Source organism: Bos mutus, chromosome 16, assembly GCF_027580195.1.
Source record: "Bos mutus isolate GX-2022 chromosome 16, NWIPB_WYAK_1.1, whole genome shotgun sequence".
Classification (NCBI taxonomy): domain Eukaryota; kingdom Metazoa; phylum Chordata; class Mammalia; order Artiodactyla; family Bovidae; genus Bos; species Bos mutus.
The window spans coordinates 44,705,448-44,728,725 of NC_091632.1; the positions used below are offsets into that span (position 1 = coordinate 44,705,448).

General features: G+C 40.9%; 1 protein-coding gene across 1 annotated transcript in view; it reads left to right on the top strand.

Moving 5' to 3' along the window:
- VPS13D (vacuolar protein sorting 13 homolog D) overlaps nucleotides 1-23,278 on the top strand; it is a 274,678-nt gene that overhangs the window by 100,816 nt on the left and 150,584 nt on the right. The window contains 11 exon segments of the mRNA XM_070385275.1: nucleotides 1,206-1,311; nucleotides 2,384-2,536; nucleotides 4,626-4,761; nucleotides 5,794-5,841; nucleotides 8,299-8,449; nucleotides 8,537-8,747; nucleotides 14,067-14,314; nucleotides 16,013-16,204; nucleotides 16,513-16,639; nucleotides 18,345-18,487; nucleotides 22,868-22,998. Coding sequence (XP_070241376.1) covers nucleotides 1,206-1,311; nucleotides 2,384-2,536; nucleotides 4,626-4,761; nucleotides 5,794-5,841; nucleotides 8,299-8,449; nucleotides 8,537-8,747; nucleotides 14,067-14,314; nucleotides 16,013-16,204; nucleotides 16,513-16,639; nucleotides 18,345-18,487; nucleotides 22,868-22,998 — 1,646 coding nt within the window.

Here is a 23,278-nt window from a genome sequence, read left to right on the forward strand (position 1 = left end):
GGCCTTCTTGATTTTGCTGGCAGGAAACACACGGTCCTAGAAGATGAATTGAATTTTGCTGTAGTCTTCTCAGCCGGCAACTGCAGGCACCTCCAGCTGTCATTTTCTCCACAGCTGCAGACCACTTGGATCCTGGTCTTCCGAGGGCTGTCTTTGTGCTTTAAAGCCAGACACAGAGTAAGACTGGGCCTCGCCCGTTTTTGTCAGCCGGGTGTGTGTTGTTGAGCACGTCCGCCTGGAGGCTCCCAGCCCTAGGCTGGTGCTGCCTTTGTAGTTCCTGCTCCCACCTCGCTCTCTCTTTGTGTGGCCAGTAGAGGAAGCACAGGCCCTGGTAGGAGCCAGGGCCTCTCTGCTCCCAGGAGTGCGCAGCAGGCTGCAGGGGCACCAGAGAGCCTTCCTCAGTCTGTTTCCAGTGTTCATCGTCAGGTCCAGCTCCCCCTAGAACTGGATCATATGGATCCGTTTCATATGGATCAGTGTTTCTCTCCAGTTTCCCCGATTAGAAGCTGCTTTGTGAAGGAAACCATATTTTGTGTTCCTCTTGGCATCTCCATAGAACCTGCCTTATACAGATGGTGAGGATATCTGTGCAAGAAAAATGAGCTAAAAACTTCATTTAAATAGCTTTGGGATAGTATCTTTTTGAATTTCCAGGGAGGAAAACCCACAACTGCATATGTAAGAGAACAGGAAAGGATGTTTTCATTTTTTTTATAAATGTGCTTAGTATGACTCAAGGGTAATTGTTATGCAAAAGAGAGCTTCCTGAAAGTACAAGTGTTTTGGACAAAGTGATACAAGTAACACGTGTTCTGTCTTGCTGCAATTCAGGTTATCCATTTAGAATGGCTTTCTTGGAAGCAGTAGAGGTTCATGTCTGTCTGTCTTGATGCCAGCCGTGGTAGAATCACGGGAGAATTGTGACGCGAGAGTTAAGGCCCATAAGAATCATGGGAGAATTGTGAGGCGAGAGTTGTCAACCATCACAGTCAGTTGTGGGGGACGGAGTCATCTCACAGTAGGCGGCAGAGTACATGGAGATGCCCTGCTTGGCCTGTCAGCACAGTTGTGGTGCTTCGTTCTTTTTTCTCTCCACTATCAGCCTCTTTGCGCAAGAGGCCATGGTGGGCACTGCCTCCAGGTTCCGGGAGGGTCTCTGCCACACAGGTCAGGGCGTGCGCTGACGGCCTTCTGTTTGCTCACAGCAGAGATGAAAGCCCCCAAGCGCCGGCAGCCGTTTGTCCCTTTTGCTCTGAGGAATCATACAGGCTGCACTCTGTGGTTTGCCACCCTGACCACCACGCCCACCAGGTAAGGAACACGGGATCTGTCACCTGGTGCCATCTCTCTCACCACAGGCTCCTGTGTACCAACCCAGCAGAGCAAGCCGGGCCCTCTGTGAGGCTCTTGGGATCCATTGCATTTGAATCAATAACATGATGTCTTGCTGAGGCTAATGATGGAGGTTCTGGTTCTACGTATAGTCTGTAGTCAGAGAAGTAGATTTTGAGTCTGAAATATCCAAACTGTGATCTTGATGCCTGGGCATCCATTGTTTTTAAAGTAAAAGTTGAGTAGTTTAAGGATATGAAAGAAAAGTCACTCCATCCTTTCTCCTCGGTCTTCATTCTACTTCCCTCTTTAAGAAAAGCTGTATGCTATTATGAAATCAAATGGTTTGCCCATTTTTCTTCCAAAACTGCTTGAAAATACTTCTCATATCCCTCACCTCCACCCCGAATTATCTTCCAAACCTGCAGCACACTTGAGACCAGGTGGAACTGGGTGGAGTTGGGAGAACAAATGAGTTCACCTAAGCCAAGTGAGAAGGCTCTCTAACAACTTTCTGCGGATTTAGACCTTGGCTCAACTCTCCAAATGCAGACTGATCTTCCCAATTTAGTAGTGAAGTATATGAAATGAGGACCAGAATCAGTTGATTTGAGAACGTATTTCTCTTGCCTCCACCAAGTATGGTAGTGCTCTAGAAGAAACTTTTTTTTTTTAGTCAGTTTTTTTAGTCACTTAAAAAAAAAAGTCACTTAAATATTGGGTTGGCCAAGAAATTCATTCAGGTTTTCTAATACTACAGTTAAAAGTCACAACTAGCTTACATAACTCCTTGGGTACCAGACTCTACTGCTGGCAGCAGGTGCTTCTGCAGTGATTGCTTTCTAGCTATTTGTAAAGTTTCAAATGTTGTGATTGATCATGAAGTTAACTTGAGTTACTGACCTTTAAGGTCCTCTTTTGCAGCCAGGTTATATGGCCTTATTGCTGCGAATTGCCTCCTGAGAGGGTTCCTGTTTCCAGCCCTGAGTTCTGGGTGAGAGAGGGGTGGAGAGAAAGAGGGACCAGCTGATACTGTCTGCTTTGGTTCCAGGGCTGCACTGTCTCACAGCGGGAGTCCAGGGCTGGTTCCGGAAGGGAACGGAACGCTTCTTGATGATGCTCACAACGTTAGCGAGTGGCGAGAAGTCCTGACGGGTGAAGAGATTCCCTTTGAATTTGAAGCAAGAGGAAAGCTAAGACACAGGTAAAATGTGGTTTTCTTTTTGCCTTAAAAAAGGGGGGGGAATATATATATATATAAATAATCGTCTCTAGTGTTTTGCCTCTTCACTTTCCTTTGTTAATGACTTTACTGTTTTATTTTTAAAAGGCATTTAGAAAACCAGTGTTTCCTTTTTAAAAAAATACAAAGACTATTTGGGAATACGTTTCTTTCCATCAGTTATCCCTATATTTGACAGGTGAGGTGGTAACTGGTATGTTCCATGTAACTACTTTGGTTGAAGCATAGACAGATCATAGCTCTCCAGTTCATTGCATCCTAGCTGGTTTTCATGATGGAGTGGTGACATGGTCTTATGAAAAACATTATCAAAGCACAGTGAGTTTTAAGCTACACATGTGCCCTTTCAGCAAGCAGATGGTTTCAGGAAGCAAAGCTGATAAGATGCTTTCATTCTTTTTTTTCTTAATATTTATTTATTTGGCTGTGTCAAACCTTAGCTGTGGCCCGAGGGATCCTCACTGTGTTATGTGGGATCTTCCGACCTTCCATTATGGTGCACGGACTCTCTAGTTGCGAGGCTCAGGCTCTTGAGTGTGTGGGCTCAGTAGTTGAGGCTTATGGGTTTAGTTGCTCCACAGCATGAGGGATCTTAGTTCCAAGACCGGGGGTCAGACGCATGTCCCCTGCATTGGAAGGATTCTTAACCAGTGGACCCCCAGGAAAGCTGCATAAGATACTCTCATTCTAAGAATAACTCACTTAAGGAGACCACTTACTGATGCACTCAAAACCACCAGTTGAAGGCCGGGAATAAATGCAAAAGAACATTGTGCCTGGTAACTGAGAGGGTGTAAAATGTGTAATAAAATGTTCTTTTACTTGCCAACATTTTTAAGTAGAAGGGCTGTCTGGTGCATACTGAATAGTTAAGATTTTAGCGTTTGAGCCTCATCATCTAAAACTTAAGAGGTTGGCTTCAGCCTTCTGTGGTCACGTGTGTTCTTGGTGCGTTGATTCTTTGTATGCTCAAACACTTCTTCCTTCCATATAGCTCTGTGCCTGTGCACATTATTCCCTAGTGGCAAGAGTTCTGAACTTGGGTGCCTCCAGTGATTTTTAGGAAAAAAACAGTTTATAAAAAAAATCACTGCACTGGGCACATGTACCTGGAAACCATGTTAGAATTTCCAGGGAAGAGTGGTGAGCATTTTTCTGTTCCACAGAGTTCCTGGAGAAGCTAATTATAGAACCATTCGCTGTATTTCTTAATAAGCACTGCCTCTGTTGTAGGAGCGGTTTGGCTTTTTTGTCATTTCCGTTTCCATGTTTTGTAACTCATTTTAAGTCCCACCTTTCTGCTTGAATTCATTGAAAAATGCCTTCTCTGGCGTTTCCCCCTTTGGCGTCCTGTCCCCCACTCCCTGCCTCCCTCCCCTCTTCCCTTCCTGTCAGCCTCAAGTCCAATTCCTCATTTCAGGCTTCTGGCTTGAATTAGGCAGAATCTAAAATAGAATTAAATGTGCAATTTCCTCCCGTTCCTCCTGTTCTGCCCACTGCCTTCTACTGCAGTTTCAGCAGAGCACTTTAGCCCTAAAACCCTGCGGGCTCTGTGTCTCATTACCCTGTCTGTAAGCTTCTAGGACTGGAGCCCAGTGACTGAGTGTGGTTCTGAGAGAAGCTGGAGATTCCACAAAAGAACCAAGGAGAAAATGTCGTTTTAGGCATTTCCAAGAGTGTGGTTATGTGATTACATTGCTAGCGCAGCATTTTCACTACCCCACTGTCCCAATTTTAGCTGATGTTATCATTTCACGAAGGTTGAGGTGTAGGGGTGGGTGGAAGACAGACCCTAGCTAGTTCACCTGGTTTGTACAGAGGGAGGGCAGCTGCCACTCTTACTCAAGCTCTGTACATCTTGCAGTTTTGTTTTAAGCATAAGACACAGTTAAAAATATCCTCTTGATTTCCCTTGCATTAGGTAATCACCAAAAAGTTTGGCCAGCTGGGTTTTTATGTCATTATGCAGTAAATCCAATTTCAGGCTTTGCTTCTACTCCTCCCTTGATAGGATTGTGCTTAATGTCTTTTTCCGTGTTCTGCCTGACAGACACACCCATGACCTCCGGATCCATCAACTGCAAGTGAGGGTGAATGGCTGGGAGCAAGTGAGCCCAGTGTCTGTGGACAAAGTCGGGACCTTTTTCCGATACGCTGCACCAGATAAGAATTCCTCATCCTCTACGGTGTGTGGCTATGGCAAGGGTGTTCAGTGGCAGGGTTGTGCCTTGGCCACACACCCTCAAAGCCAGGCAGTCAGACAGGCCTGTAGTAGCCTTGCTCTAGTGAAATTTTCTTTCTTTTTTTAACTTTTTATTTTATATTGGAGTATAGCCTGATTGACAATATTGTAATAGTTTTAGGTGACAGCAGAATGACTCAGCCATACATGTCCATTCTCCCCCAAACTCCCCTCCTATCAAGGCTGTCATATAACACTGAGCAGAGTTCCCTGTGCTGTACAGTGGGTCCTTGTTGGCTATCCATTGTAAATGAAATTTTCTCGTACTTCATTTTTCCTAGTGCTGGGAAGAGTATTTTGGGTCAGTCATAGGCTTTGATAATCACCATATAGATAAGCCAGCCAGTGGTTAGTTTTAGTAGAAAAACAGGACCTAAAATTGGCATCAACACATATTACCCTACCTGTGCAACTCCATTTTATCTGGCCAGAATGTGCAGGTGGGGGCTGCCATCCCAGCTGATACAACTGCCATGGGTGCTCTTGCCAGACAGTCACACTTCGAGGGGTAATGATGTTCCTTGCTGAGTAGCCAGTGGTGACTAGGAAAGCACAGATTGACGGAGATGTGGGAGCTTTCCTCATGCTCTCTTGCTTCATGAAATATGTTCTTGGAAGACACTGATGTTTTCATGGTCTGTCTCGTGCCCCAAGTTTCTTAGAAAAAGAAGCTTTCTTTCAAGATGACTTTTTTTCTGCCCAAGTTCACATCCAGGAACAAAAGGACTAATTTCCCCCAGAGACACCTTTCTATTGTCTTGATGCATCCTGGAGAATTTTGTATATATTGAATGATTGTAAAATGAATATTGCTTTTCCCATATCTTCCAAGATGCTTTTTCTTCATAGTAGACCGTACTTTACCTAAGAGTATGTATAAACATCGCCCTTGCAAACAACTGAAGTTGTTGTTGAATTTAACAATGCCTGTGCCTTAGCTCTGTACTGATTCTTTGACTTTGGGGATCTTTCTTAGATCGGCAGCCCGAGCAGCAGGACAAATATTATCCATCCCCAAGTTTATGTGAGTATGATTTTTCTGGTCACTGTGTTTACTGAGTGCACACATAGCTCCTGATGACCACTGGACTCTGTGGTTGGAATTTATCTTTTTCATTTTCTGTTAATGATTTCCTTCCTTTTAAAAGAACTTGCAAGGAAATGTTTTCACCTAACTTGGTATATGAGACTGAATATTATAGGGAAGGAGAAAAAAAAAGGGCAAATGTTTTGGTCCAAGGTCTCTTTTTCTAAATTAAATATAAATTAACCTTTGTACAGCTATATGTATTTTACAGGTTTTCCCCCAAAGGTCAACATGAAAGTAATTCAGAATGAAAAATAGTAAGATTCCCTCCCCTATTTGATTTTTGAAACATCACCGCAGGATGACATTAAAAGGCTGTCCTGTGGTTTTTGCTTATAATTTCTTCTCCTTGAGGATAGTAAGTTTCAAAATGTAAAATTTCAGATAAGCATAGAGACAACAAGATCGAGATTTAAGACAGGTGTTACTGGGCCCTCGTTCTCCCGGGGCTTTGCTGGGCTGGGTCAGCGGAGGCTTTCATGATGATTGTGTCCTTCTGATAACACTCTAGGAGGCTGTACTCCACCTTAAAATTTTTTTCGTTTTTAATTTAAAAAATTTATTTATTTTTAATTGGAGAATAATTGCTTTACAATATTGTGTTGGTTTCTGCCATGTCTCAACATGAATCAGCCATAGGTATATGTATGTCCCCTCCCTCTTGAACCTCCTTCCCAACCCTCATCCCATCCCACCCCTCTAGGTCATCACAGACACCGGGTTGAACTCCCTGTGTTACATAGCTCCTTCCCATTAGCTGTGTATTTTATACATGGCAATGTACATGTTTCAGTGCTACTCTCTCAATTTGTCCCACCCTCTCCTGCCCTCGCTGTGTCTTTAAGTCTGTTCTCTATGTCTGAGTCTCTATTCCTGCCCTGCAAATAGGTTCATCATATTAGGTTCTAGATTCCATAATATGTGTTGTTTGTTTTTCTCTTTCTGACCTACCTTACTCTGTATAACAGACTCTAGGTTCATCCACCTCACTAAAACTGACTCAAATGCAATCCTTTTAATGGCTGAGTAGTATTGCATTGGAGAAGGCAATGGCACCCCATTCCAGTACTCTTGCCTGGAAAATCCCATGGACGGAGGAGCCTGGTAGGCTGCAGACCATGGGGTCGCGAAGAGTCGGACATGACTGAGTGACTTCACTTTTACTTTTCCCTTTCATGCATTGGAGAAGGAAATGGCAACCCACTCCAGTGTTCTTGCCTGGAGAATCCCAGGGACGGGGGAGCCTGGTGGGCCGCCGTCTATGGGGTCGCACAGAGTCGGACACGACTGAAGTGACGTAGCAGTAGCAGCAGCAGCAGCAGTATTGCATTATATATATATGTACTCCAGCTTCTTTATCTATCCCTCTGTCAACTAACATCTAGGTTGCTTCCATGTCCTGGCTATTGTAAATAGTGCTGCAGTAAACATGAGGTTATGTTTATCTGTACTCTTCCTTTGCTTTGGAACTACCTGGAAGTTTTGGTTTAAAACATGGATCTTTTCCTTTGGTTGTTTATTAGGTTGGTTTTCACATACTATTTGTTTTAATGAGAAACTAGCAGTATGGAAAGCTTAGATAGCATGTCATTTGTTTCTCCAGTTAAAAAAAAGCAGTATCAATATATTCTGAGTACTCAGAGTAATAGTTTTAAAAACCTTCTGTTTTACCTAATGTGAAATTTTATATTTAAAAAAAAAAACCAAAAAGCCGTAAATTCTTGGCACATGGTAGCAGCACAAAGTGTGTGTTAAATGTGTGCATAGACACATGAACACAAATAGGAAACAGTGGCTGCACCTATAAGACCAGAAATAAATCAGTTTCCTCTAGTATCTTGGATGGCATCATTGACTCAATGATGCAAATACCGGGTTTTAGTGAAGGACAGGGAGGCCTGGCATGCTGTAGTCCATGGGGTCGCAAAGAGTCAGACATGACTGAGTGAGTGAATAGCTAGTATCTTGAGTTTTATGAACCTTGGTGTCCTGTTAAAAAAAGAGTAATTATTGAGCAGAACTTAGACAGTTATCATCGTGAAGAAGTTTTTTTTTTAAAGTTCTTTGAAATCCAAATGTTGGCTTTTTATAGGCATGTCAACAAACAATGTATGGGTATATTGAGTAAATTTCATCACATTTAGGAAAAAACGTTATTCTTCCTATGAAAGGCATGCCAGTACAAACAGCTCTTCAGAACTGGCTGTTGTAATAGTGGGTATTAAAGGATATTCACTCCTATTAAAGCAGAGTGGTTTTAGAGCTTAATGACTCATTTCACTGAAGATATATAGTCATAGTAAGACGCTTTATGTAGGCCTTCTGACCGGTGTTGTTATGCTTTGCGTGATTTTTAAAAGCCACACTTTTTTATAATTTCTCTCTTTTCCATAGTTCTCTTCACTCCCACCTGTCCGGGTTGTCTTTGCGGTAACAATGGAAGGCAGTGCTCGGAAGGTGATCACGGTCCGATCAGCCCTCATTGTGAAGAACAGACTTGAGACGCCGATGGAACTGAGACTGGACAGCCCGTCAGCTCCAGACAGTGAGTTCTGACACTGCCTCCTTGTACCCTGAGCTGGACTTCAGGGTGGGAGACATGCCTGAGTGCTAACATGTGTTTCTGTGGCAGAGCCTGTGGTCCTTCCCGCCATCATGCCAGGAGACTCTTTTGCTGTGCCTTTACACCTTACTTCTTGGCGACTGCAGGCCCGGCCCAAAGGACTGGGTGTGTTTTTCTGTAAAGCTCCTATTCACTGGACCAATGTAGTGAAGACTGCCGAAGTTAGTAGCAGCAAACGAGAATGCCACTCCATGGACACGGAGAAAAGCCGGTTCTTCAGGTAAGCATGGTGCAGCAATGCCATGTAGATTTTGCCATTTTTTTTCCCTTTATGCTTTCTCTGAGGACTCTTAGTGATTCAGTTGTGCTTATTGAAAACCCTAAAGTTCTTACTCCTTAAGTGTTAAAGTTCATAAGAATTCAAGAGTTAACCCTGGGCAGGAGAGTGGCTGTTACTTACCACCTAATATTCATGGGAGAAACAACCACAAACCCAGTACTCACACATATGCGATTAGAAAGTGGTCTGTCTGCATCAGCTTAAAGAGAAGACATGTAAAGGGACTTCCTTGTGGTCCAGTGAGTTCTGACACTGCCTCCTTGTACCCTGAGCTGGTCCAGTGGTTGAGTCCACCTTGCAATGCAGGGAATGCAGGTTTGATCCCTGGTCCAGGAACTAAGAACCCACATGCCTCAGAGCGACTAAGCCTGAGTGTCTCAACTAAGACCTGATGTAGATAATAGATATATAATAAGTGTATGTATATATATATGTGTGTATGTGTGTATTTATTTATTTACTTTAAAAAGAGAAGGTATCTGGAGAGGGAAGAAAAAACAATGACAAGTTCTCATCCCTACATTGGGGAGCAAAATCCTAGAGGTGGGAATTTTTCAAATGACACATTTCAAAGGAATGTGGGTAAAGGTGCACCTAATACTGACTTTTCTTGGGGACTTTGACAAAATTATCATGTAGACTCCTCATTTCCTCTTCTGAAGAGTACAAGTAATATGATACTAGATTCAATGATAGAAAAAATACTGGATTGCTATTGTGAGATCTTTCCAAACTTAGACTTTAAACTTGTTTAAATGAGAGATGGTCAGCTTTAGTTTCCTTTATAGCAAAGACAGGCATTTACTTAGTGAAGATAAAGGAGAACAAGAAGAATATAGAGAATGCCAGTATACCCTTTATCCAGATTTGCCAGTTGGTAACAGACTACTTCTCTTTTGGTGATTTATAAAACAAAAAACAATAAAGATATAAATGGTTTTGAACAGCACTGTTAGGCAGCTTGTCACAATTGGCATTTATGAAACACTTTAACCATCAATTCCAATTGCATTTTTATTTCAAGTATCTGCGGACATTCATCAGAGGTGACCATCTCCTGTGCCATAAAACAAAGATTAACAAATATTAAAGAATTGAAACCCCTCACAATGTATTTCATTATTATGATAGTTATTAAGTTAGATGCCAGTGACAATAAGGTGCTTACAAAACCCCAGATATTTGCAAATTAAGCAGTACATTTCTAAATAACCTGTGGGTTCAAAAGACATCACAAAGAAAATAATATTTTTAAATAAATACTAATGAAAACCAGACATATTAAAATATGGGGGATGCAGCAAAGGCAGTCCTAAAGGGAAATGTGTAGCTTTTAATGCTCACATTAGGAAGTCAGGAAGACGTAAAATCACTGCTCTAAACTTCTCCCTTAATGCAGAAGAGCAAACTAAACACAGAGAAATAGGAAAAGAAAAGAAGTATGAAAATCAACAAAGTAGAAAATAAACAATAGGAAAAATCAACAGTGTCAAAATTGGCTTTTTGAAGATTCACAAGCTTGATAAACCTCTAATAAGACCAATCATGTTGTGAGGCAAGAAAACACAAATTGCCCGTATAAGGAATAGAGAAAAAGGAGAACTGCTGTAGACCCTACAGATATTAAAAGATTTGTTATAAACAATTTTATGTAAGTAAATTCCACACTGGAAGGATAAATTTCTTGAAAGATACAGATCGCCAAAACTAACACAAAGAAGAAATAGGAAACTCAAATAACCCAATATCTATTAAAGAAATTTAATTTGTAATACAGAGGCTTCACACAAAGAACATTTAGGACCATAAAACTTCACTAGTGAGGTGAAAGAAATCAAAGAGGACACTAATAGATGGAGAAATATACCATGTTCATGGATTGGAAGAATCAATATAGTGAAAATGAGTATACTACCCAAAGCAATTTATAGATTCAATGCAATCCCTATCAAGCTACCAACAGTATTCTTCACAGAGCTAGAACAAATAATTTCACAATTTGTATGGAAATACAAAAAACCTCGAATAGCCAAAGCAATCTTGAGAAAGAAGAATGGAACTGGAGGAATCAACCTACCTGACTTCAGGCTCTACTACAAAGCCACAGTTATCAAGACAGTATGGTACTGGCACAAAGACAGAAATATTGATCAATGGAATAAAATAGAAAGCCCAGAGATAAATCCACGCACATATGGACACCTTATCTTTGACAAAGGAGGCAACAATATACAATGGATTAAAGACAATCTCTTTAACAAGTGGTGCTGGGAAATCTGGTCAACCACTTGTAAAAGAATGAAACTGGACCACTTTCTAACACCATACACAAAAATAAACTCAAAATGGATTAAAGATCTAAACGTAAGACCAGAAACTATAAAACTCCTAGAGGAGAACATAGGCAAAACACTCTCCGACATACATCACAGCAGGATCCTCTATGACCCACCTCCCAGAATATTGGAAATAAAAGCAAAAATAAACAAATGGGACCTAATTAACCTTAAAAGCTTCTGCACATCAAAGGAAACTATTAGCAAGGTGAAAAGACAGCCTTCAGAATGGGAGAAAATAATAGCAAATGAAGCAACCGACAAACAACTAATCTCAAAAATATACAAGCAGCTCCTACAGCTCAACTCCAGAAAAATAAACGACCCAATTAAAAAATGGGCCAAAGAACTAAATAGACATTTCTCCAAAGAAGACATACAGATGGCTAACAAACACATGAAAAGATGCTCAACATCACTCATTATCAGAGAAATGCAAATTAAAACCACTATGAGGTACCATTTCACACCAGTCAGAATGGCTGTGATCCAAAAGTCTACAAGCAATAAATGCTGGAGAGGGTGTGGAGAAAAGGGAACCCTCTTACACTGTTGGTGGGAATGCAACCTAGTACAGCCACTATGGAGAACAGTGTGGAGATTCCTTAAAAAACTGGAAATAGAACTGCCCTATGATCCAGCAATCCCACTGCTGGGCATACACACTGAGGAAACCAGAAGGGAAAGAGACATGTGTACCCCAATGTTCATCGCAGCACTGTTTATAATAGCCAGGACATGGAAGCAACCTAGATGCCCATCAGCAGATGAATGGATAAGAAAGCTGTGGTACATATACACAATGGAGTATTACTCAGCCATTGAAAAGAATACATTTGAATCAGTTCTAATGAGGTGGATGAAACTGGAGCCTATTATACAGAGTGAAGTAAGCCAGAAGGAAAAACATAAATACAGTATACTAACGCATATATATGGAATTTAGAAAGATGGTAACAATAACTCTGTATACGAGACAGCAAAAAGAGACACTGATGTATAGAACAGTCTTATGGACTCTGTGGGAGAGGGAGAGGGTGGGAAGATTTGGGAGAATGGCATTGAAACATGTAAAATATCATGTAGGAAACGAGTTGCCAGTCCAGGTTCGATGCACGATGCTGGATGCTTGGGGCTGGTGCACTGGACGGCCCAGAGGGATGGTATGGGGAGGGAGGAGGGAGGAGGGTTCGGGATGGGGAACACATGTATACCTGTGGCAGATTCATTTTGATATTTGGCAAAACTAATACAATTATGTAAAGTTTAAAAATAAAATAAAATTAGAAAAAAAAACTATCAATAATAAAAAAACAAAACAAAACAAAAAAAAACAAAAAAAAAACAAAAAACTTCACTAGTGAATTCTACAGACATTTAGGGAAGAAGTCATATAAGCTCTTTGCAGACTCTTTCAGAAAGAAGGGGAGGAGGGAATAGTTTTGACTCATTTTAAGAGGCCAATATTCCTGATACCAAAAGTGATATAGTTATTATTAAAGAAAGAAAAAAAGAAAACTAGTATTCCACCATGAAGAGATGCAAAAATTCTTAACAGGATACTCCCCAATAGAATCCAGGGAGTGAAGTTTATCCCAGTAATATAATAAGTTTAACATTCAAAATTGATAAATTTTTTTTTTTTTAAAGCATGTGTGTGTTAACTGCTTAGTCATGTCCGACTCTTTGTGACCCTATGGACTATATAGCTCGCCAGGCTCCTCTGTCCATCGGATTCTCTAGGCAAGAATACTGGAGTGGGTTGCCGTTCCCTTCTTTATGGGATCTTCCCCATTCAGGGATTGAACCCAGGTCTTTAACCCAGGTCTTTTGCATTACAGGCAGATTCTTTACCATCTGAGCCATCAGGGAAGCCCTTTAAAAAGCATGAGACTTAATAATTTTATTAAGACTTCAGAATTCCAGATCAACCTATAGAAATCAATTATATGCTTATACTTTAGCCGTGAACAAATGGAAAATCTGATTTTAAGAACACCGTTTACAGTAGCACCAAAAATTTTTATTATTTAGGAATCAGTCTAGGGAATGATATACCAGTCTTTTACCCTAAGAATTACAAAGCTTTGCTGAGGGATAGTAAAGAATCTGCCTGCCCGTGCAGGAGATGTGGGTTTGATCCCTGGATCAGCAAGATCCCTTGGAGAAGGAAATGGCAACCCACTCCAGTATTCTTGCCTGAAAAAAAATCCCATGGCTAGAGGAGCCTGGTAGGCCTCAGTCCATGGGGTCGCAAAAGAGTCAGACACGATTTAGTGACTAAACAGCAACAAAATTAATGAAAACCTATTAACTAAGTGGAAAACAATCAGGTTCATGAATTGGATTGTTAGGATTTCCATTCTCACTAAATTGATCGGCAGATACAACCCAGTCGGTTATCACTAGAATGAGTTTTTTTAAAAAATGGCATATGAACCAAATACGGACACATACAACAACATGGCTGAATCTTGTTAAAACTTAATGCAAAAAAAAGGAAACCCAGACACAAAGACTAAATACATCCTGTATCATTCTATTTATGCTATTCAAGAACAGACACAGCTAATTTATAATGATGACTATCAGAAATTGGTTGCTTGAATGATGGTGGAGGTTATTGATTGGAAAGGGATATGAGGGGACTTTCTGGGATGAGAGAAATGTTCTGTAATTGGTTTGGGGTGATGCTTATAGGGGTGTGTATAATTGTCAGAATTCATCAAACTGAACATGTAAAATCCATGTGTTTTACTGTGATTTGATTATGCCTTAGTAAATGTGTTTGGATTGAAAATTGCAAATATCTTACCAAATTATTGAACCCTTTGAATGTTATCCTGTCTCAGACTCATCTAAGGAGAAAAAATTCAAGTTCTTCATTCAAGCTGATGATTTTTACACCATTTTGTCATCACAGGTTTTGTGTGGCCATAAAGAAGGAGAATTACCCAGATTACATGCCCTCCAACATATTTTCTGACAGTGCAAAACAGATTTTCAGACAGCCTGGGCATACCATATACCTCCTGCCGACAGTGGTCATCTGCAACTTGCTCCCTTGTGAACTTGATTTTTATGTTAAAGGAATGCCCATTAATGGGACACTGAAACCTGGCAAGGAGGTGGCTCTCCACACAGCTGATACCTCCCAGAACATTGAACTGGGTAAGGGTTTAGTCAAATAATTATTTGTAATTATTCTGTGAAAGTGTCAGTGGATATCTTATGACTATTTGGCATACATTTTGGGGAAATCGTAGCACATATAATACTGCAGTGAGTTGGCTCAGGGACTTCCCTGGTGGTCCAGTGGTTAACACTTCACGTTCCAATGCAGCGGGTGTGAGTTTGATCCCTGGTCGAAGAGTTAAGATCCCACGTGCTTCCAGACCAAAAATCCAAAACATAAAACAGGAAAATATTATAACAAATTCAATAAAGACTTTAAACAATGATCCACATCAAAAGGAAAAAAATGCGCCAGCTCAGAGGATTTATGCAGTTAAAAAAGCAAAACTTCTAACATAGAAAATCATTGAAACAAAAAAACTGAACAAAACTAAAAGATCTCAGGGCAAGCACTCAACATCGCCTTTTTTCTTGTGTTGCTCACTTAATATGTGACTAAAGGAAGTCTTTTTGTCTTTTCAAACCTTGCTTTTTACCAGCTGTAGAATGAATAAAATCTTCTCTCTCTCCTCTTTCAGGAAAGGGGAAAACATTTTCCAAGCACTCTCGGTACCCCAGACAGTATGTCAAATACTTTGACACACATGTTCTCGTGTAATCCTTACAGCAGTAGTTATGAGTCCCATTTTACTGATGAAGACATTGAGGTTTGGAATAGTTAATACATCGTCATTTTCAGTTGTAGGGATGAATGAAGTGGAGAGTCACTATGATAATCTGTAGCTCTTGTAGCAAGAGGGTCCTTCCAGATTTGGGACAGAAAGAATGTTTCTTTAAGGCTGCTGTAGACATGTTGAAATAATAAGGATGTAGATATTTACCTTTTTTACAGTTTTGTAAGTGATTTCATTCTGTCATCTCATTTGATCTTCACAACAATGGATGTCTCAGGCAGAGAGACAGCTGTGGCCCCCATTTTACTGATGAGGAACCTGAAACTCATTGAACTTCAGCAGCGTGTCCCACAGGGAAAAGCTTACATTTTTGAATACGTAAATCCTTGAGCTTAATCTCGAAAAGAAAAAATACTGCAACCCTACTTTTCTGTTTAAAAAAAAAAATAGGTCTTTGCTCTGATATTTAAATGTTTCTTCAACAAATGTTTACTGAGCCCCTGTATAGAATGGAAATGCCCTCCCACCCTCCATCACTGTGTGCTCTTTGAGCACTCCTTGTCTTCACTCTCATTGTTTACAGGGAGCATCACTTTTAATAAGAAGCTCTTAAAGTAGATACTGTTGTTATCCCTTTTGGCAGATGGACACAGTGAAGTTAAATAGCTTGTCCCATGTCACACAGCTGTGAGGACAGACTGGGAATTTGAAGCCAGGCAGTGAGGCTGCAGTAAACCTTAACTCTTACCCTATACTTGGTGTTTATTGGGTTTCAGACACCCAGCTGAGGGCCTGTATAGTCAACTCTTGAATAACCAGAGCTGTGACTGATGACTTTCATTCTTCTAATTATTACACGGTTCAGACTCTCTAGTGTGACTTCTAGACCATATTTATTCTCACCCCAGCTAAAGGGAGATGGCCATTCTAATAAGGTTTCTGCCAGTTGAATACTGTAGTTACTGACTTTTCCAAGAGAAATCAAATTAGTTTGGCTATGGGCTATTTTGACAAACTATAAAGTGAAACTCAGAAAGACAGTAGTTTTATCTTTCTTTAGGGGTGTCCTTGGAGAATTTTCCACTCTGCAAAGAATTGCTCATTCCACCCGGAACCCAAAACTATATGGTAAGAATGAGGCTCTATGACACCAATCGGCGGCAGCTGAACCTCACCATCCGGATTGTGTGTCGAGCAGAAGGATCTTTGAAGATCTTCATTTCAGCTCCGTATTGGTTGATTAACAAAACTGGTATGTACAGAGGCTGCTCTAGTCGGCCTTTGGAGTCGGTCATGGGAATTCAGATTTATTTGCTCCATGCACTAAATGGAGCCAATGCAAACAGATTACCTCAACAGTGTAAGCTGCTGAACCTTTCCCACTCCATAGAAGTGCTTTAATCATGGTCAAGACTGGCCTTTTGGACAACGACTGAGTCCACTGAATAAATTCAGTCGTCACTTTCTTCCCCCTTGATGATATTTTTTCCTTTTATTATTTGCATCTGTCTTGGATACACTGGGTGGGATTGATATAAACATTTCCCCTCCTTCCTAAAGGGCTACCACTGATCTTCAGACAGGACAATGCAAAGACAGATGCTGCAGGCCAGTTTGAAGAACACGAGCTGGCCCGGAGCCTGAGCCCTCTCTTATTCTGCTATGCTGACAAAGAGCAGCCAAACCTGTGAGTACAGTTATTTATGGGAAGGGGAAATAAGCTCCCAGAGAAGGGAAAAATTAGCAAAGGCTATACTATATCCGTGTAAGTAGAAATAGACTGTAGATAACCATCCTGACTTGGCAGGGGGACAGCACCATGACTTAATGGGATTTTTTTCGGATCTAATTTCTGTGTTATTCGATATGGAAAATAAACCATTTGGTTTTGGTGTATAATGAAAGCCAGTTTTATTTTTCATGTATTGAAGTGGTTCTATTCATAACTGCTGATGGTGAGAGACCCACATGGTCTCTTTTCTGCGCGGTTTCTCTCCCCTGGAAGCACTCAGCGCAAGCAGAGGAGCTGGCTTCAGAGGGAAGACAGGTTGGCCTGTTGGTAGAGAGCCTGCACCCCATTAATCCAATTCAGGCCATCTTGTATTAGATTCTGAAATCCATCTCTTTCTGTTGAAATAAAGTGTGCCATTTCAAGATCTCAAAGCACTCATTACCTGTTTAAACACAGGAAAAAGCAACAATTGTTAGGATTAGCGGACATGTCTGTCTTAATGTATGGTAGGGCATTAAGGAAATGACAACCCACTCCAGTATTCTTGCCTGGGAAACTCCATGGAGGAGCCTGGTGGGCTAAAGTCCAGTGGGTCACAAAGAGTCAGACACGGCATTAATTCACTTTATTTATTTTTTCTTGGATTTGACATTCTGCTTTTACAGTGGTCTTCTGATATTTAGCCTTAATCCAAAAATATGTAGGTGAATCTGACACTGCTAAAATGCCATACCCCATTATCCATAGAAGGATGCTGCAAACTTAGAGGAGGGCCACTCCAGTGGATATAGATGCATCTATCTACCTAGAGGTTGGGCTGGAGTCAGGAAAGGACTGACCAGGGTTCTGGCCAGTAGGAGACATAAAACAGCTGCTTGACATAGTCAGCAGGCCCAGGCTCACGGTTTCCCTGAATGGATTTTGACAGTTTTAGATCCAGGACTTGAAATTCAAAACATAGTTTTGTCCGTCAAATTCACAGTTTCCAAAGCCTTTCCACATAGATGATCTCATTTGATTCTCCCAACATTTCAGTGGATTAGGCAGCACAGCAAAGGAATGAGGAAACTGAGGAAGATGAGGAAACTGAGGCCCAGGGAGAGTTATCTGCCCAAAGTTACGTAGCTTGTTAGTGGCCGAGCTGGAACACACATCTGGGAATTATGTTTCCAGGATCCATGACAGGATGCTGGCCAACTGCATGGTGCTTTGCTATTATAATAGCACCAGGCCCTTGAATGAATGTACCATTAGCTGCATCTTCTGTATGTACTTTTCTCATATGTTCAGGGTATTTCATGAACCCTTGAAACAACGGAGTCAGGAAAGTATCAGTTTGCTTTGAATCTTTGTTTTTTCAGATACTGTAGCATTTTCCTCATGCCTTATGCTCCCAGAATCGATGTTTTCCCCTAAAATGTCTAGTTGTGGAGGTCAATACATGTCACACGTTGTTGAACTGTGACTACCTCTCAGATTGAGTTTTAACCACTGATTAATTGCCTCTCTGTGTTTGGGAATAACATGAGAATGAGGAAGAGTCAGTGTTAGAGTTCTAATTTTGGCCGACAGCCACAGCAAGGCTTCCCGATTAGAACAGGTAGAAAAGATTTGCTTACGGATGAATGTCTATATACGTCTTTGCTTTTCTGCCCCACAGCTGCACGATGAGAATCGGAAGGGGGATTCACCCTGAAGGCATGCCAGGCTGGTGTCAGGGCTTCTCCCTGGATGGTGGTAGTGGCGTCCGAGCTCTCAGAGTCATCCAGCAAGGAAACCGCCCAGGGCTGATCTATAACATTGGTGGGTTATGTTTTGGGGAGGGGGAGAATTTAAACCACGGGCCAACGACTTCAGGCTTGGAGGGATAAGCTGGCCCTACATTTTGGTCTGTCTGCAAGTGCTGGTTTTCTCATTTGCCATTGGGTCAGGTATCCATTCTCTGAATGCTAGATTGATATCATCACAGACCTATTCTCCTAGGGATCCAAGGAGCTATCTAAACACTGCCCCTTTGAGGTCTGAGGCTGTTCAGTTTCAGACTCACCTGTGTCAGGAAAGTATCAGTTTGGCTTGAATCCTTATTTTTCATGGAAATAATAGGAACACTTAGAATGCTTTTCATCCTCCATTTCCCACGCGTTCATTGAAACCTGCAAACCCTAAGAGGGTAAGAAGCATTGTTCTCCTTGAAATTGAAGCTGAGGGGTTAAGTGACTTGTCCAGATATAAAGGGGAAGTCTGGGTTGGAATTAGGATTATGACTGAGGTGTCCACATTTGAGGCAAAAAATATAAAATGCACTTGGTGGTTATGATAATTAGAAATCCCTAAGCTAGCTTAGAGGGCTTCCCAGGTGACTCAGTGGTAAAGAATCTCTGCAATGCAGGAGACACAGGTTTGATCCCTGGGTTGGGAAGATCCCCTGGAGAAGGAAATGGTAACCCACTCCAGTATTCTTCCCTGGGAAATCTCATGGACAGAGGAGCTTGGCAGGCAATAGTCCATGCAGTCACAAAGAGTTGGTCACAACTGAGCACACACAACTAGTCTAGATTGGTGCTTTAACACTTTACACGCACAAGCTTGCTTAGATTCTAGAGGTGGGGAGCACCAAGGGAAGATGTCCCTATGCCTGTGTGCCTCAAAAGATGTCGCAAAAGATTAAGACAAACTTGATTTAATTATGTCTCAGATTTGAAGTGTTAGCAGTGCATCCTTCCTTTCCTATATAACTTCTGGGCTCTCAAAGCATTTTTTACTCTTGAATATTGGGAAACCATTGAACCCTCTGTGGTAATAGAAATGCTCTGTCTTGTACTGTCCAGTGTGGAGGCACTAGCCGCACATGGCTGCTGAGCACTGGAGAGTACATTACTAAGAAATGTGGTGAGTGTGTGACAAAGAAACTGAATTCTTTGTTTTTTTAATTTTGGTGCATACGAGTGGTCATGTATGACTAGTGGCTACTGTTCTGGACAGTGCTGATGTAGAGAGTCATGTTACAGAAGGAAAAATTGAGATGGTATTACTTAGCTGTTTACCTTGACTCCCATGGAGTCAGTGCTTTGTTTAAGTGTTGGAGGGTTTATTAGTGAAAGACTCTCTTCCAAGTATAGTTTGCTTTTTGTTTTTTTAAAAAATTTGCATGCATTCTTCCTTGACATGGAAGCTGTCTCCTTTAAAGTTGACAAGAAGACTTTTAATAGAATAGAAAAACTTTTATCTGATCCTCCAGCTGAGGATCACAATTCTCATGTTTGTTCGCTCCATCCCTTTAGGCAAAGTCCACTTCATGCCGAGTTTGGCTTTCTGCTGAAGTGTCTGGTCCTTGATAGAGTTTCCAAAGCAAGCCCCTGCAGGTTGGCCAGAAGCCATAGTTGGGACAAATTGAAGGAAACATGGTGGTGCCTGTGCCTTTTCAAGCAGCTGGCGCTAAGGAAGCACACAGAATTCTGGCAGAGAGGCACACTGAGCTGTCCGGTGGAAATATGCAGTGAGTGCACACAAACTTAGATGCTAAGTGCATTCATTAGAACATGCACTTATGTTTTTAGGGACAAGACTGTTTCACATTTCATTGTTAGACTAAAGAAAGGAAGAGAGAGTTTGAGCTAAGATGAGATTTTATATGAGATCTTGGCATGTATTAAGAGAATTTGTGAAATCTCTTATATGACTATTTTTGAAGAATTGGATAAATAACTAGCTTCCTATCAGGAAAGTTGAAAGCCCAGAGACAAGTGGAAAAGCCAGGCAGGGCCTGACCAGGTAACCTTAACGTGTACCTCCAATAAGGATGATTTTGTATATTTTGATCTTATCAGCTGTTCATTTGTTAAGGGTTTGCCAGGGCAATCTGAGATAAAAGGGAAGCAAAAAACTTTTTTTTAATTGAGTCTTGATGCTATAGATTCTTTCTGTGATACCAAATATACCTCTTATAGGTATATTAGTTGAGATCAGGCATCCGGTCCCATCACTTCATGGCAAATAGATGGGGAAACAATGGAAACAGTGGCTGGCTTTGTTTTTTGGGGCTCCAAAATCACTGCAGATGGTGACTGCAGCCATGAAATTAAAAGATGCTTACTCCTTCGAAGGAAAGTTATGACCAACCTAGATAGCATATTAAAAAACAGAGATATTACTTTGCCTACAAAGGTCTGTCTAGTCAAGGCTATGGTTTTTCCAGTGGTCATGTATGGATGTGAGAGTTGGACTATAAAGAAAGCTGAGCACAGAAGAATTGATTCTTTTGAACTGTGGTGTTGGAGAAGACTCTTGAGAGTCCCTTGGACTGTAAGGAGATCCAACCAGTCCATCCTAAAGGAGATCAGTCCTGGGTGTTTATTGGAAGGACTGATGCTGAAGCTGAAACTCCAATACTTTGGCCACCTGATGCAAAGAACTGACTCATTTGAAAAGACCCTGATGCTGGGAAAGATTGAGGGCAGGAGGAGAAGGAGACGACAGAGGATGAGATGGTTGGATGGCATCACCGACTCAATGGACATGAATTTGGGTAAACTCCAGGAGTTGATGATGGACAGGGAGGTCTAGCGTGCTGCAATTCATGGGGTCACAAAGAGTCGGACACAACTGAGTGACTGAACTGAACTGAACTGTTATATGATAAGGTTGATTTCTGACAATTAATGCTTTTCTGTATGTCATAGAAAAGTGATGGGGGTATATCTCCCTATCCCAGTATTACTGAACGTTTCTTAGATACAGAGTTTTAGTGTTGAAAATATGTTAGTCACTCAGTTGTGTCTGACTCTTTGTGACCCCATGCACCATTGCCTGCCAAACTCCTCTGTCCATGGAGTTCTCCAGGCAATAATACTGTAGTGGGTAGACATTCCCTTCTCCAGAGGGTCTTCCCAACTGTTCCAGTATTACTGAACATTTCTTAGATACAGAGTTTCAGTGAGTGATTTTTTGTGATTTGCTCAGTTTTTCAGCTATTTTTGAGATTTACATTAAAGAAACACTAGTACAAGTGAATTAGTGAGTTAACAGATCAGAATATTTATAATTGAAAGTATGTTGGGACATCTAGTTGTCATATCCTAAGGTCACTTCTCTTTTTATGGTCTCTTGATACTTGTCTTTAGTAGGGTCCTTTGTGTATGTCTCCAAGGCAGGCTCCCTGGGTTTAATCCAGCTGCGCCACCTACTGGCTGTGTCACTTAAGGACAAGTCACTTATCTTTTCCTGCCTTAGTTTCCTCATCTGCAAAAATGAAGGAATGAAAATATCTAACTCACAAGGTTGTTACAAGAATTAAATGTTGAACCTTTGGTAGAGGGTATAATGTGTACTAAGAGTTCAATAAATATTATTATTTTTATTATTTTTTACCATAAATATTATCATTGTATAACCAGAGTTCAACCCAAGGCCTTGAATATAGTTACTTTATTCATTGTCTGAATGAGTGAATGAACTCGTCCATTGAATTTTGGATTTTTAAAAGTTACTATCAGAGTTTTTGAGATAATATGGTGTTATTTCATTTTTCTTTCTTTGGATCTTGGTGTTTTGAGATTTCCTTTTGATTGACCATGACTTTCTTTCTTTGGTATGTTTTTTGTTTGTCTTTTTTCCCCACAGTAACTATTAGGTGCTGGAAACATTTATTTTATGAAGCAATAAATTCAGTAGTATTTAGCATTATATTTGAGCTGGATTCTTGGGCTGACAGAAAATACTAAGAGTCAGTTGAGTTTAGGGCAGTTGCAGAATGCAGTTAAGTAATACGCAGATTCTCCTCTGTGTTGTAAAAGGGGCATGTTCTTTAGGAAGAAATTTTGTGTCCCGTATGTAAGGAGAAATACGTCACATAAACCATGTTAGTAGTCAGCTTCATAAATGTAAACCAGGCTAAACACCTGTTTGTTTTAGTTGCTGTTACAATTGTATGCACTTTATGAAGAAGCTGGGAATTATGGGGATATTGATGTTGCCAAGACTTTTTAAGGTCTAAATGGGAATAAAGAATAATACTTTGAAGATAGTTGCTGTTTTCATTCTATTCTTAGGAGACCTCATAGCCTCTCTGGATGCTACAATCATTATCTCAGAGAAACTAAGTAATTGTGAAAGCTATTTACTTTTTTTAGACCATAATTTTTTTCTTTCTCATTAATTCATGGAACTGGTTCTTGTTATTCATAGGTATTGATGTCAAGAAAGGCCGAGGCCGATATATTGACACCTGTATGGTCATCTTTGCCCCCCGTTACCTGTTAGATAATAAGTCATCCCACAAGCTTGCATTTGCACAGAGGGAATTTGCCAGGGGACAGGTAAGCAGCTTGCTTTTGAAGAATGATGAGTGCTTATTTAATAGCACAGTGAATTTTAATGTCATTTTAATTTGAATGTCACATTTAATTTTAATGACTTATCTCCCTGTCAACACTAAGTTTTTTGATGTGAGTAAACAACAGAATGATCTCTGTTCACTTCCAAGACAAACCATGCAATATCACGGTAATCCAGATCTATGCCCCGACCAGTAATGCTGAAGAAGCTGAAGTTGAAAGGTTCTATGAAGACCTACAAGACCTTTTAGAACTAACCCCA